This window comes from Ursus americanus, chromosome 17 (genome assembly GCF_024610735.1).
Source record: "Ursus americanus isolate L20-20 chromosome 17, mUrsAme1.1.p, whole genome shotgun sequence".
Classification (NCBI taxonomy): domain Eukaryota; kingdom Metazoa; phylum Chordata; class Mammalia; order Carnivora; family Ursidae; genus Ursus; species Ursus americanus.
The window spans coordinates 7,174,367-7,189,333 of NC_142143.1; the positions used below are offsets into that span (position 1 = coordinate 7,174,367).

The 14,967-nt window shown below is 45.0% G+C and overlaps 1 protein-coding gene across 2 annotated transcripts; it reads left to right on the forward strand.

Annotated features, from left to right (window-relative positions):
- Nucleotides 1–1,453: 1,453 nt before the first annotated feature.
- SNU13 (small nuclear ribonucleoprotein 13) lies at nt 1,454–10,926 on the forward strand. Of its 2 annotated transcripts, none has more exons than XM_045779960.2 (3): nt 1,454–1,578; nt 8,728–8,848; nt 9,711–10,926. In XM_045779960.2, the coding sequence occupies exons 1-3, from the start codon at nt 1,576–1,578 to the stop codon at nt 9,971–9,973; spliced, it is 387 nt and encodes a 128-aa protein (XP_045635916.1). In that variant the 5' UTR covers nt 1,454–1,575; the 3' UTR covers nt 9,974–10,926. The 2 variants fall into 2 exon arrangements, with proteins under 2 accessions (XP_045635916.1, XP_045635915.1); XM_045779959.2 differs by lacking the exon at nt 1,454–1,578 and adding an exon at nt 5,888–5,999.
- Nucleotides 10,927–14,967: the final 4,041 nt, after the last annotated feature.

The following is a 14,967-nucleotide window of genomic DNA, read 5'->3' on the forward strand; positions in this document are numbered from 1 at the left end:
CTGAGGAGACCTGGGATATGACGGTCCTAGATGCCAGGTAGGCCAAATAACAACTGGAAATTGTTATAAAGGATATGTAAAAAGCAAATGATAAGGACACATCTATAAATATAAATTGGAATGTTTAATTCCCCAACAATGGTTGTTGATATGTCCCATTAGTATGGAAACATAAATAGGATCTGAAAAGTGAGCAACAGAATCCAAATTACAGGTTCTACTCTTACACAGGACCCATCTGTGGGCATTTCTTAATTTGGAGACAAATCATGTTCTTTGACAAGCTGTATAAGATATGCATGAGGTGAAGTTTGATGGAGCAATTTTTTATGTAATTTATGTTCCATCCTGCAGCCAGTTCAAACCCATCCCGTTGCCCCATACCACAACTCGTCTCAGGTATAGCAGCCAGATGTGGTGGAAGTAACCCAGGCCAATAGCCAAAATCCCAAGGCCAAGTTCTGATTCAGCTACTGCCTCACTCTGTGACTGTGGGCAAGCAGCTGGCCCCTCTCCACCAGTCCGCACCTGCATCCCTTCTCCGGGCCTATAAAATGAAGAGATTGCTGCATGATTCCTAAGGGTCCTCTACCTCTAGGTTTCCAATATAATTAACTGGAACTAGCCTATAATGGGCTAGTTTTGGCTAGATCCAAATGGTCCCAAGATGTGCCTGGCATCATGTTGGAGAGAAATGAGTAAGGGCCCTAAGGATCAGAAAGGAGTTCTTAGAGGTGGCGAGGCATGAGTCTAGCTTTAAATAATGGAGATTTGGAGCAGCATAGAGAAAAGAGCAGTATGCTGGGCAGAAGAAAATGGGTGTCCTATGACATCTCAAAACTCAACCTGACAGAAATTCAACCCTCACCCCCAAACCTCTTCTTCCAGAATTCCTTACTCAATGGATTCCATTTCTGGTGGACTCCACATTTCCCACCAGTATTTTAACAAGGATATCTAAATATGGGGGTGCCTGGGTGGCTCAGTTTTGGTTAAGCGCATCTGCCGTCCGCTCAGGTCATGATCCCAGGGTCCTGGGATCCAGCCCCACTCAGCAGGGAACCTGCTTCTCCCTCTCCCCACTGCTTGAGCTCTCTCTCATTATATCTCTCTCTCAAATAAATAAAAAAAAATTTAAAGGATATCTAAATACGAAGGAGAGCATTTAGGATCACCCATCATTACCTCCATACCGTTCTGTCACCAGTGTAGGGTCAAAAAGATGATTTTGAAAGCACAAGAATGTGCTCAAAGATAAAGAGGCAATGGAACCGATGACACCACTGAAACCTGTTGGTGTGTGTATGTGTATGCATGTTTAATTCGTTGCTCCTAACAAAGATTTGTAGTATAATAAAAACAAAAATTGCAAACTGCGGCCCCTCTCCCAGAACCTACGCAGTTCCGGGGCGCCCTTAGAGGACGCATCCGTCCGCTTGTAATGGCGTCAGTTCCGCTTCCTGCTGCACGCGGCCATTCCCATTTCTCCGGCGCGACCTTCCGGCTCAGGCGCGCGCGCTCCCGCTCTGACGTCGCCTGCGCTCCGAGGGGTGGCAGGACCGCGAAATCGCAGATATGGTGAGTGCGTGCTCCTGGCACCCGGCCTGGGAAGCGGGAGACTCCGGGTTCGTTTCACTCACTGGACCGCCGGGGCTTAGAACGTACGCTGTTTAGACAGCCCGGCCCGGGGTTAGACTCCCGCCGGCCGGGAAGTCCCAGCCGTCTGGCCCCGAGTTAGAACTCGGGCAGCCACGGGGCCCCAGCAGCCCCGCTCGAGGTTAGAACTCGGGAAACCTCAGAGTCCCAACTGCGGTGGTCGGGGGTACTTTGCAGCACTGTGTGCGCGTGGCCGAAAGCGTCGGGAGAGTGGAGGAGCCCTGGCCCAAGGTGGGAGAAAGAGACCAACCCACGTGGGAGAGAGTAGAAAGTTGGATGAGAAAACTTGGCTCCATTTTTTTTTTTTCTTTTCCTTTTTGGGGATTGCTAAGGATGGTGTGGAACCCAGGATTCAGATCAGCCTCCCCTTTCCCACTTCCCTATTTGTTGATGTTCAGGAGAGGGAGATACAGATTTCCATGGATCTGCGCCTTAGTGCCCGCCGAGAGTTACACGTGCCAGGGACTTATGGGAGCCTTTGGCGTTTGGGGGCTGTGGGAAATGTAGAGTGACCCCGAACCCCGGCCTGGGTTGACGAAAGGCTTCCGGGAGGCGGTACTCTATCAAATCAGAGGTCCTGGTAGCACCACGTGCAACTTCTCTAAGCTGTTGGTGATCTCCCAATTTTTAATCAACTCCTGTAGGTTGGTAGCTGGTTTTGTTTAGCACTTGGTAAGGAAGGAACAGTTTGCAAAGAGCTTCCACTTCCATGGTGACGTTTAGTCCTTCCAACGGAGCTTGGATCCCGTTGGGCATCTTCCCCCTTTTTGGTCCCCCCCCCCCGGTATTTTGAAGCTAGTACGTGGCTGAGCCTAGAACTTGCAACCAACTCGTCTTACACAATTCCATGAAAAGTTTTGGAATAGGGTGGTCTCTAGTTGAACTTAGAAGAAATTTCCCTCAACTGTGAAATGGGGATAACGATGCATGAGGATGTTGTGATGATTAAATGAGATAACGCAGGGGCGTTTGGGTGGGTCAGTGGTTTGAGCCTCCCACTACTGATTTTCTCCCAGGTCATGATCTCAGGATCCGAGGAGCGGCACCGTGTCTGGCTCCATGCTCAGCGTGGTGTCCGCTTGGGATTCTCTCTCCGCCTCCACCCTGCTTGCTCTGGCGTGCGCACTCTCTCTCAAATAATAAAACTTTTTAAAAGAATTAAATGAGATAATGCATGTTAAATACCTAATCCTAATACTTAGTATGGTGTTAATGAGCACGCAGTGTTTGTTGTTAAAACTTTTCGGGGTATTTTTTGTCTTTTTGGTGTACAGGGAGACCAAACGGATCAGGCTAGGGATGAAAATTAGCTAGCAGTATGCTTTCATTCCTTCACTCATTTTGATAACCCTCGGAAAAATTAAAAGGTGAATAAATGCACACTAAGCAAATTTCAGTTACTATTTATGAGCCGACCTTTTATTGTTGATTGTAATTAAAACGATAAGGTGAGGCCTCTTTGATGGCTTTTCCGGCTCCTGAAGTCTTCCCTTTTTATGAATTTAATGTTTTGTTAAGAGTTGAGAATCCTAAATTCCAGAGACTGCATTGGGAATACCTGGCAGGGACGCCTGGGTGGCTCATTTGGTTAAGCAGATGCCTTCGGCTCAGGTCATGATTACAGGGGTCCTGGAATCAAGTCCCACAACCGGCTCCTTGCTCAGCGGGGAGCCTGTTTGTCCCTTTGCCTGCCACTCCTTCTGCTTGTGCTCTCTCTCTCTGACTGATAAACAAATAAATAAAATATTTTTAAAAACCTGACTTTTTAAAAAGTATATATTTAGGAGTGATTTGAATTAAAGTGTTGTTGGGTCCTTTATTGTTGATGAACATTAGATTTTGATAAGTCAAGGACATGTGTTGTGATATCTCAGGTAGCCACCAAAAGAATACAGATCTGTAAGTCCACGCCAGTAAAAGGAATAGTGGTGTGAAAATAAACCCAAAGGAAGGAAAGAAAGAAAAAGAAACATATCAGTTGGAACAAACAGAACGCACAAAAAGAAGGATTTGAACCTAATACATCAGTACTTACGTAAATATAGAAAAAGACCAAGTGCTCCAATTAACACAGATTAAAAAGACTGGTAGGGGCGCCTGAGTGGCGCCGTCGTTAAGCGTCTGCCTTCGGCTCAGGGCGTGATCCCAGCGTTCTGGGATCGAGCCCCACATCAGGCTCCTCCACTAGGAGTCTGCTTCTTCCTCTCCCACTGCCCCTGCTTGTGTTCCCTCTCTCGCTGGCTGTCTCTGTCAAATAAATAAATAAAATCTTTAAAATAAATAAATAAAAAGACTGGTAAATGTATGCCAAGTTAAAAGGTGTGGTGTAGCCTCTATAAACATCATAAAGAAACAGGTTTTAAGGTGCAAGGCAGGGATGCCTGGGTGGCTCAGTCGGTTAAGTGTCTGCCTTTGGCTCAGGTCAGGATCATGGGATTCTGGCATTGGCAGGGTGTCTGCTTCTCCTTCTGCCTTCCCCTGCTGGTGCTTGCTCAGTTTCTCTGTCTTCCTCTCTCAAGTACATAAATAAAATCTTTAAAAAGGTGAAATGCATCTGTGAAAATAAACAGTGGCTAAAAAAATAAGGTATGAAGAAAATAAAAATGACATAATTACAAGAAGAAATAGACAAATATGCAATTATATAGCATTTAAGTATATAAATGATAGATGGTGAAGCCAGAACATCAGTATGGAAATAGATTTGAACAACACCTTCAATAAACTTGATCTAGTGGTCGTAGTGAATCTAGTGAATAAAATCATAACGGAAATTTGAAAACAGAACTGATCAGTAATGAGAATACCACACACCAGAGCATGTAGGAAGCAGCTAGAGTATTACCTGGAACTTAAAATGTTTCTGTTGGAAGGGAAGGAACTATAAAAGGTAGGAAAAGAATAAAAGGACAAAAGCAGAAATTATTGAAAAAGCAAATAGATCCGACTGTTATAGGGAAGACAATCAGAAAATTTTCTTTGAAAAGTCCCCTCCAGTGAGATTAATCAAGAAAATAAGCAAAAGAGGTATAAGTAAGGGGTAGCAAACATGCAGGAGACATAGTCTGCAGATATTAGAAAGGATATTATGAACAGTTGATAGCTATAAATACCAAAACTGAGATGAAATGAATAAATGCCTGAAAAAAAATGTAATGTATCAAAACCAATTTAAGTAGAAATAAAACTGAAGGGGCACCTGGGTGGCTCAGACGGTTAAGCACCTGCCTTTGGCTCAGGTCAGGATCCCAGGGTCCTGGAATCGAGTCCCACTCCAGGCTCCCTGCTCAACGGGGAGCCTGCTTCTCCCTGTCCCTCTGCTTGTGGTCTCTCTCTGCCAGATAAATGAATAAAATCTTAAAAATAATAAAACTGAAGAGTAAAGAAGCAAAGTTAATTTTTTTTTCATGAAAAAAATCCTATACCTAGTTTTGAAAATAGCTTTATTGAGATAATTTATGTACTATAAAAAGTTCATCACCTGTTTGAAGTGTGTAGTTGAAAAGTTTTTTTCATATATTTACAGAGTTGTGCAACCACTGCTGTAGAATTTTAGAACATTTTTATCACCCTCCCCAAGAAACCTTATGTCTGTTAGCTAAAGGATATAAAATTATAAGAGCCTATTTAAGTTGGTTTTACCTCAGGAATGCACAATTGGCTTAACATTCAAAAAACTGTAGGGAAAAAAAGGGAAAAAGTATTTTTCATCTGAGTCAGCACAAAAAAATCTGACAGAATTCAACACCAATTTGTTTAAGGAAGAAATTCTTTATTTTTTATTTAAATTCAGTTAGCCAACTGATGGTACATCATTAGTTTTAGAGAAATTCTTAATACAGTAGAAAATAAAGTGAACTTTTTTCTTAATAAAGTGAATCTTCTTAGCCTGAAATTGGTAGGAGTAAATTTAAAAGGTATTAAGCCTTTTGGAAAAATTGTAAAGCCTTATTGAAAAGTACTGACGTAGTATATATATTTAAGTGATTGATAGATTCTGCATCCTAAATCTTTTACCGCAGTTGGGATTATATCAAATCTACAAATCAGATTGTCCCAGCAGATTTTTGTGGGCCTTGAGAAGCTGATTCTAGAATGTATGCAGAACAGCGGACCAATAATGAGGAGACCTTTTCCCCACTTGTTCAGGGAACTCTAGACCTCACTTAATACTTCATCCTGGGACCACTGCCGTATTTTAGGGACCGGGAGTTTGGGTGCAATCTCACTCTTGATGTCACTTCCGCTGACATCACCCCTGCGTCACTTCCTGCTTCTCTGCGGGTGGGTCATTTCTGTGTCCTTGCGGTATCAGGCAGGAGACCACCGAGACAGACGCAATGGTGAGTGTTCCCACCGGGCCGGCACCCACGGGTCACCACCTAGAGCTGCGGTGCCGCGTGCCGGATGCCGCGGTCCAGCCTCCAAAACCAGGGTTGGACTCGACCGCCGCGGCGAACCGCTCATTGCTCGCGATGATAACGTGGGGTGCGCCCGAATTTTATATACAAATATATATAGTTGTAAAAAGGGTCATAGGGAAAACAAATGAGAAATTAATGAAAATGGTTGAACTCGAGAGGTAGGGATGAGGAGGAAGGAATGGTATAAGCAGCCCCCATCCAGTTTGTTCCCTACATGGGTTATTTTGAAGCAAAGCCAATGACGTAGCATTTTATTCATAGGTATTAAAGTATGTAAAATAAGGGTTTTTAGCAACTGCAATGCCATCATAATTACCCAAAATTTAATAATTCTGTAATAGTAAATACCTAATATTAGAATCAAAGGTTTGATCAGATTTTTTTTCTTTCCTTTTTTTTTTAACCCCCAAGACTACTTGGACACAGATATTTTGTTCTTCAAGAGGGGTGATGAACACATGGCATCTTGTGATGTTGGTAGCTGTTAATCAGTGTCTGGAGCTATTAATGTATGTCTGGATTAATTACCTAATGAATATGGGTTGCAGGATGGTGGGATTTGATTGAATCATTCCTTCTTTATTAGGTGGAATAATGATACAAGGGAAAGTTGTCATCGATTTGTTACCTAGTGATACAGTCTGTGTAGGAAAGGTGGGAATGAATGCTTTACTGTTTACCAGTTTTCAAAACACTTTTAGCTCATTAAAATAGCTTTTACTTTGAAAACATGTAGATGTTTTATATATTTGAAAAGTAAAATCTTAATTTTTTTAAGCAAGCTGAATACGAAGGAACCCAAATTGTATATCAAATTGATAACCACAGGGAAAACATTGATTTGAATAACTTGAATATAGTACTCTGACTAGATGGCCCTGGTCAGGTATGTTCTAGGAACAAAAAGAAATTTCTGCCTTCTTGGTAGAGGTACCAGCCATTTTGTATGTATTAACAGGTCAGGTAAATGAGAAAATTACGTTTTGGAAACCAGGATTTTTTTTTTTTCTTTTCTTTTTTAAATAATTTTTTATTATATTATGTTAGTCACCATACAGTACATCCCCGGTTTCCGATGTAAGGCTCGATGATTCATTAGTTGTGTATAACACCCAGTGCACCATGCAATACGTGCCCTCCTTACTACCCATCACCGGTCTATCCCATTCCCCCACCCCCCTCCCCTCTGAAGTCCTCAGTTTGTTTCTCATAGTCCATAGTCTCTCATGTTTCATTCCCCCTTCTGATTACCCCCCCTTTCTTTATCCCTTTCTTCCCCTACCGATCATCCTAGTTCTTATGTTCCATAGATGAGAGAAATCATATGATAGTTGTCTTTGTCTGCTTGACTTATTTCACTCAGCATTATCTCCTCCAGTGCTGTCCATGTTGTAGCAAATGTTGAGAACTCGTTCTTTCTGATAGCTGAGTAATATTCCATTGTATATATGGACCACAGCTTCTTAATCCAGTCATCTGTTGAAGGGCATCTCGGCTCCTTCCACAATTTAGCTATTGTGGACATTGCTGCTATGAACATTGGGGTGCATATGGCCCTTCTCTTCACTACGTCTGTATCTTTGGGGTAAATACCCAGTAGTGCAATGGCTGGATCATAGGGTAGCTCAATTTTTAACTTTTTAAGGGACCTCCACACTGTTTTCCAGAGTGGCTGTACCAACTTGCATTCCCACCAACAATGTAGGAGGGATCCCCTTTCTCCACATCCTCTCCAACAATTGTTGTTTCTTGCCTTGTCTATTTTTGCCATTCTAACTGGCGTAAGGTGGTATCTCAGTGTGGTTTTGATTTGAATTTCCTTGATGGCTAATGATTTTGAACATTTTTTCATGTGTCTGTTAGCCATTTGTATGTCTTCATTGGAAAAGTGTCTGTTCATATCTTCTGCCCATTTTTTGATTTGTTTATTTGTTTCTCGTGTATTGAGTTTGAGAAGTTCTTTGTAGATCTTGGATACCAGTCCTTTATCTGTAGTGTCATTTGCAAATATATTCTCCCATTCCGTGGGCTGCCTCTTAGTTTTTCTGACTGTTTCCTTGGCTGTGCAGAAACTTTTAATCTTGATGAAGTCCCATAAATTCATTTTATCTTTTGTTTCTCTTGCCTTTGGGGATGTGTCATGAAAAAGGTTGCTTTGGCCGATGTCGTAGAGGTTGTTGCCTATGTTCTCCTCTAGAATTTTGATGGATTCCTGTCTCACATCGAGGTCTTTCATCCATTTGGAGTTTATTTTTGTGTATGGTGTGAGATAGTGGTCAAGGGAAACCAGGATTTTTAGTGAGGACAGAGGAAGATTTGAATACTGAATGGGGAATAGAGAAAACTTTGTGCTGCATTTCTATAAATTATACCTTGATTTTGATTCAGTAAATTTGTATGACTCAAGTGGATACTGAGCCATGAGAACCCATTTGTAATCCATTTGCTATAATATTACCAAGCAAAAGAGAGGCAAATAAAAGTATATAAGCTTTAGTGTACATCATTGGAGTGGGTAATTGCTAAAAAAAAATTTTAAGCTGATCATTGTCTCTCAGTTGTTAATTGAAGTGTTTTGTGACTTGTCTGGAACAATTTCTGGTTCAGTTTGATGCTTTAATGACTCCCCCCACTTCCCACCCCATAGACTGAGGCTGATGTGAATCCGAAGGCCTACCCCCTCGCAGACGCCCACCTCACCAAGAAACTCCTGGACCTTGTTCAGCAGTCCTGTAACTACAAGCAGCTTCGGAAAGGAGCCAATGAAGGTAAGGCAGCCAGAGAGTGCTTCAGGTAGAGTGATAAAGGCACTGTCTCTGGCTTAGATTTCCAATTTGGAAAGAGGGCTGGATACTCTTGATTGGAACCAGTGGAAGGACTTTAAGAGCAGCATTTTGGCAGTACGTGCTAAAGGTTCATGGACTAAGAATTATTTCCGATCTACTGGTTGTTAACATTTTGCAGCATTTGCCTTCTGCTGAGAATGAGAGGCAGGATTTGAACTCGGGCATTGTGGCTCCATAGTCTGCTCTGGTCAGTGCTCCAGCATTAACAGAGTATGTCTGTGCACTAGCACCGGGCCACAGAGATGAGCAGTCGGGAGTGGTTAAACAATGCTGTGGGGTGCTGATTTTGCTTGGTAAGTTGCATACAGTGTGAGCTTTCCAGAAATATTGCTCATGACAGATTGGGATGGTAAAACCCGGATCCTTCCTTGATCACAGAGTTTGAGAAGTGCTCTACCGCAAAGCCTCGTGCTGGCAGAGCTTGTGTGCAGGCTGTTCCCTGTCGACCAGGCAGGGGATGGTGGTGACTTGGACAAGTGTGGTGGTCGAGGAGAGGAAAGAAGTGGTCTGTTTCAGGATGTGTTTTCACAGAACTGATGGGTTTGATGTAGGGTTTGAGAAAGGCGTGGAGGATGGCTAATTGACACTTAAATCCCTTATCATTTCCCAGGGCCACTATGGGACACAGAGAATTGCTTGTGCCTTGGGATTTTTGCCCAGTTCTCTCGCACCTGAGTTTCTTTTCCTTGGAAATTGCTTTGTTGTAGCTTCCATGCCCAACCTCCCCCCCGCCCCCTGTGCCCCCCACCCCCCACTTACTGACCTCCTGTCCTTCTCTCCTCAGCCACCAAAACCCTCAACAGAGGCATCTCTGAGTTCATCGTGATGGCTGCAGACGCTGAGCCCCTGGAGATCATCCTGCACCTTCCACTGCTATGCGAGGATAAGAATGTGCCCTATGTGTTTGTGCGCTCCAAGCAGGCCCTGGGGCGGGCCTGCGGGGTCTCCAGACCTGTCATTGCCTGTTCTGTCACCATCAAAGAAGGCTCACAGCTGAAGCAGCAGATCCAGTCCATTCAGCAGTCCATTGAAAGGCTCTTAGTCTAAACCAGTGGCCTCTGCCCCACTCCTCACTGAATCCTCCCCCTGGGTTTGTGTATCATATTGTCTGTGTTCACTGTAGTTTCTCCAGCTCCTTCTCGTTATATTCTAGTACGAAAACTGGGTTTTGCATTTTTGTATTATTTTTGTTTTATAGGATGTTATCCATATATTAATCCCCCACCCCAGTCTCCCATTCTACTCTCTCTGCCGTCCTATCCTCTCTTTTGAGAAAATGAACTAATGCCGAAAATAGGCGGAAACAGAGTGGTGACACCATTGAAAGGCAGGGAAGAGCCAGGCTAGAGATCTGGTTCCAACATTCAGGCGCTAACTTCCTGCTGTATGTAGGACATGATGGATGTAAACGCCGTTCACTTTGTATCCCTTGTGCCTGGAGAACAGAATCATTCCATACGTGTTTGCCCACTAGGGGGCTATGTATCATTTGGGGAGAAAGCATGTATTCTATGAGGTCGTTAGATGTATGTCCAAGTGTCCTTTGCCGATATACCCCTGCTGTCTGCTTTGGTCATGTGATGTTATTCCCCCTCTCCCCCAACTCCCAACCATGCCCCTGAGGGTGGCGGGGCAGCAGCATACCAAAGAGATGTGCTGCAGAATTCCAGAGGCTGCCTGGACCAGTCAGACATAAGGCAGCTGACCTAGTCTTGAAGGAATCCAGAGTGGCTAGGGAAAAAAAGGGTCAGCTGATGCTGGAATGAGGAAGTCTGGGCAAGTCACAGAGACCTGACTGGAAGCTACAGCAGAGATGTTGGCATCAAGGAAACATCCTCTCTGGTGAATGGAGATGTCTTCAGTGGACACTTAGTACCCGTTTCCTGCCACGATGTGGGTCAGATGTATGTACTCTTCATCACATCGGAAGGACAGTGCTAGTGTGTCATTCTTGTGAGCACCCTAATAAAGAAATATATTCATATTCCAGTTTAAAGAAAGTGTGAGTCTTGGTATGTAGCCAGCTAATACCTGAACGAGGAACTGCTTAGCATTATTAGAATGGTTATAGCTTCTCGAGCTTTTTACCGAGAATGTGTGGAAAAGCCACTACCTCAGGTGATTTCTGTTGCTCAAAGTATCTTGTACAGACATGATCGTTGAGGTGTTGCTCTCACGCTACAAAGGGTTTCTCACCCACAGCACTGCTGATGTTTTGGGGCTGGATAATTCTTTATGGTAGGGGGCTGCCCCTCCACTGCTGAATGTTCAGCAGCATCTCTGGCCTTTACCCACCCGGATGTCAGTAGCAATCTCCCACCCCTAAGATGTTGCCAGATGTTCCCTGGTGGCAGTCACCCCTAGTTGAGAACTGTTGCAGAGCTAGGGCTCCTAGTAGCCTTTGGCAGATGCTGGGGGGGGGGGGGGAGGTGATGACTAGAGCCATTGCCACCTCACCTGCCTCTTCTACCCGTTATCTTAGGCTAAGCACCATGAGATCCGTGTACCTCAGCAAGAGAAGTTCTCTTCCGAAGTATAGATAACTGGATACCATAATGGTCGGATGAGTGAGGATTTTATTTAGTGTCCTTTTGGCCAGCTTGGGACCATATGAGGAAACTCGGAAACCACCCTGTCCTGCTGAGGCCTGTTCTGCGCCTACTGGGCTAGTCATTCCTCCCAGCTCATTCCAGTGTTTATATACCCCCACCCCACCCTAAGCAGTTTTAGATTTGTGGATCGTGGAGTTTGAGGTGCTTACTGTCTTTTGTTGTGTATATACATTTATAATCATACCTTAAAAGATGGAAATATTTGGGGGATGCAGAAAGTTCAAGAAGACTGATCTCCACCTAGGTGGAAACCAGGCCATCTCCACTAGAGCCCTAAGAAGTGGGGTGGGGCAGGGGCTCCTGGGATCTTCACCCCTCGCACCCAGTTTACTCTGGAGTGTTAGCCCAGTTGCCATGGCCACATCATAAGCCTTCAAAGGGCAGGGTGTTCATCTACGATCCTCTGAAAAAAACTGGGTCTTTTCCCCTGGTCCTAGTGGCCTCCACTGCCTGTCCTGTGTCTGCCTCTCCACCATGTTCTGTCTTTGCTTAGTGTTTCACATTTGGTTTCTCCAACACTCCAAACCTACTTTCTTCTCATATTTGGTGTTCCTTTACTGTACTGATGGCTTTCTCATGCCAGCCTTGATTCAAGTATCACTTCTGTAGGGCCTGAGGTACAAACTACCTCATCTCTCCTCTTGCCCCCAGCGTTGGGACATTCAATTTTTAACTTGTCCTTACCTAGTCTCTGAGGTTGTTTTCTGATTTTTGCCCTCATGAGAGAGCAGGAACTTGGGTGACGCCCTAGCACCTGCGGCAGTGCCCTAACACAGATGCTCCAAAAGTGGAGAGGGGATAATTCCTGAAGCCTAGACTCGCAGGCAGGGACATCAAGTAATTTCCACCCAGCCACCCATGAAGATGGTTGCAGAATTTTGCATATAAACATTTTGGAGAGAATCCAGTGGCTTTCATCATGTCTGAAAGGGTCCTCTGACCCCAAACACACACTGGTTAGGAACTTCTGTTTTAGAATAAGTTTCCTGAGAGGCCCCACGATTAAGGAGTATTTTTTACATTTATAATAATGACCTTGCTAAAGGTCATTTGTAGTCTGTTAAGTACTAAATAATGCATTTCCATTATCTTTAATCCCAAACTGATGGGGAAGGAAGGGGAGCTTGTTCTAGACACAGTGTCCCCGAGTCCCTCTCAATGTCAGCTAAGTTACATTTTGAGAAATCAGGTACGTGCCTCTGATTTTAGCAGACATATCTGCTTACGGTGGGGGTCAGGGGTAGGTGGATATAATTGTCCTCTTCTGAAGGAAGAAAAAGTATCGAGTCAATATTTTCCAGGATGTCCTATGGCAGCCAGCCTCCAAGATGGCCGCCAGTGATGCTCCCCTCCTGGAATTCACGCCCTTGTGCAGTCTCAGCCCACACCAACTCAGAGCTGGACTGATGACCAACATGGCGGAATGACGTGTGACCTCTAAGGCTCCATAAAAGACATTACAGCTCTGCCTTCATGTCTTTGTTTTTTTTTTTTTTTTTTTTTTTTAAAGATTTTATTTATTTATGTGACAGAGAGACAGCCAGCGAGAGAGGGTACAGAGCAGGCGAGTGAGAGAGGAAGAAGCAGGCTCCCAGCAGAGGAGCCCGATGTGGGACTCGATCCCGGAACGCCGGGATCACGCCCTGAGCGGAAGGCAGACGCTTTAACGACTGCGCCACCCAGGCGCCCCATGCCTTCATGTCTTTGGATCACTGGCTATGAGGGAAGTCATAGCCGTGTTGTGAAGTCCCTTAAGCAGCCTGTAAAGAGGTCCAAAGGCTTCTAGCCAATAGCTAGCATTAACTGCCAGCCACGGCAATGAGCCTGTCTCATCTGTACTCACGGGATCTTAATTTACAGAGATGACTACAAATTAAGGAGAGGAGAGGTCGATGCCACTGGAAGAATTTACTACTTAGATTTGCCCAGGCATGCCACACCACACAGGGCCACAAGGGAAGCACCCAAGATTTGGTCAGGTGGTAGAAGCAAGAGCAAGGGGAAAGCTTAAGCCACGGTCTTTATTGGGGTTTCTGGCAAAGGCAAGGCAGGGCAGAATAAAACAGCTTAGGATTCACTAGTCTGAACAATTCCAGTGGGCTTTGGGCTGTGAGAGTGCTTTCAAGTTGCCTGGTAGCTGGCCCTGAGATGACTTAGGGCAGGGACAATGTTGGTGTTTGGCTTACATGAGAGGCATGCCGGCAAATACACTGTTAACTATGTTCACGAACTAGCTAGCCCTGGGAGGGGCAGTTTCTCCCCAGGCCTATAAGCACCCCCCATCCCAGATGTCAAAACAAAATACAGAAAATTAAAAACCAGATTAATCAGCCTTCTTGTAAGTGGATCCTCCAGCCTCAGTCAATCTTTCAGAGGACTGCAGGCCTGACCACCATCTTGAATGCAACCTCATGATTGACTTCAAGCCAGCCTATCCGCTCCCCAGTTCCTTACACACAGAAATGGTGAGAGACAATAAGTGTTTATTGTGTTTAAACCAAGTTTTGGGCTGCTTTGTTACATAGCAACAGACCATGAGGTTGTGGGGGTTGGTGACACTGAGGGGGTCAACACAGCAATAAATACGGCCATGTCAAAACTGTAGGGTCACGCAGAACACCAGAGGTGCTGGCAGGGCCCACAAGGGAAACACTCCCGGCTGCTTCAGAGTGGCCAGAAGTAAATCCCAGGTAGGACTGGCTTTCATACGTGAAGCAGTCAGTTACAGTAAGAATTATTACACATTCAGGGACAAACTAGAAAGACTGGATAGTCGTCTGAGTATAGCAGGTGTCTGTTTCCCCTCCGTGTGGATTTGAGGTTGGAATTTCTGGATGAGGGGGAGGGAGCGGAAGTGGATGGCTAATCTCTCCCAGCGTTCATGGTCCTGCTTGCTTTTCTTCTAATATTTTAATAAGAAATTAAAACAAGACGTATCAGAAGATGTTCCCTCTGCATCTGACCTGGAGGTACAAACGCATATGCGCATGCGTTTGCTTGCTGTGGTGCTCTCCAGCTGCTGCCCACCGCTGCACCACCTGCCCAGGCTGGCGCGCTGACCCCACCCTTCCCACCGGCGGTGCGCATGCGCGGCCGGTTCTCCATTGCCCCCACCACCACCCAGGACATCACCACCCCCTAGCGGACTGAAGTGTGTTTGCAGCCAGAGGGGTTAGTCGGCTCAGAGCTAGACCTACTAAGCGTGTTAATGTGTTTTCTCATTTTCACCATTCCGCATTATCACTCTTATTATAAATATGAGGAAACTGTGGCTCGAAAATGCCAGGTATGGGGCGCCTGGGTGGCACAGCGGTTAAGCGTCTGCCTTCAGCTCAGAGCGTGATCCCGGTGTTATGGGATCGAACCCCACATCAGGCTCTTCCGCTATGAGCCTGCTTCTTCCTCTCCCACTCCCCCTGCTTGTGTTCC

What these genes read in the sequence shown, in the direction of transcription:
- SNU13 (XM_045779960.2), top strand. An exon ending in TCGGAAAGGAGCCAATGAAG is followed by an intron (nt 8,849 to 9,710) that starts GTAAGGCAGCCA and finishes TTCTCTCCTCAG; the next exon opens with CCACCAAAACCCTCAACAGA.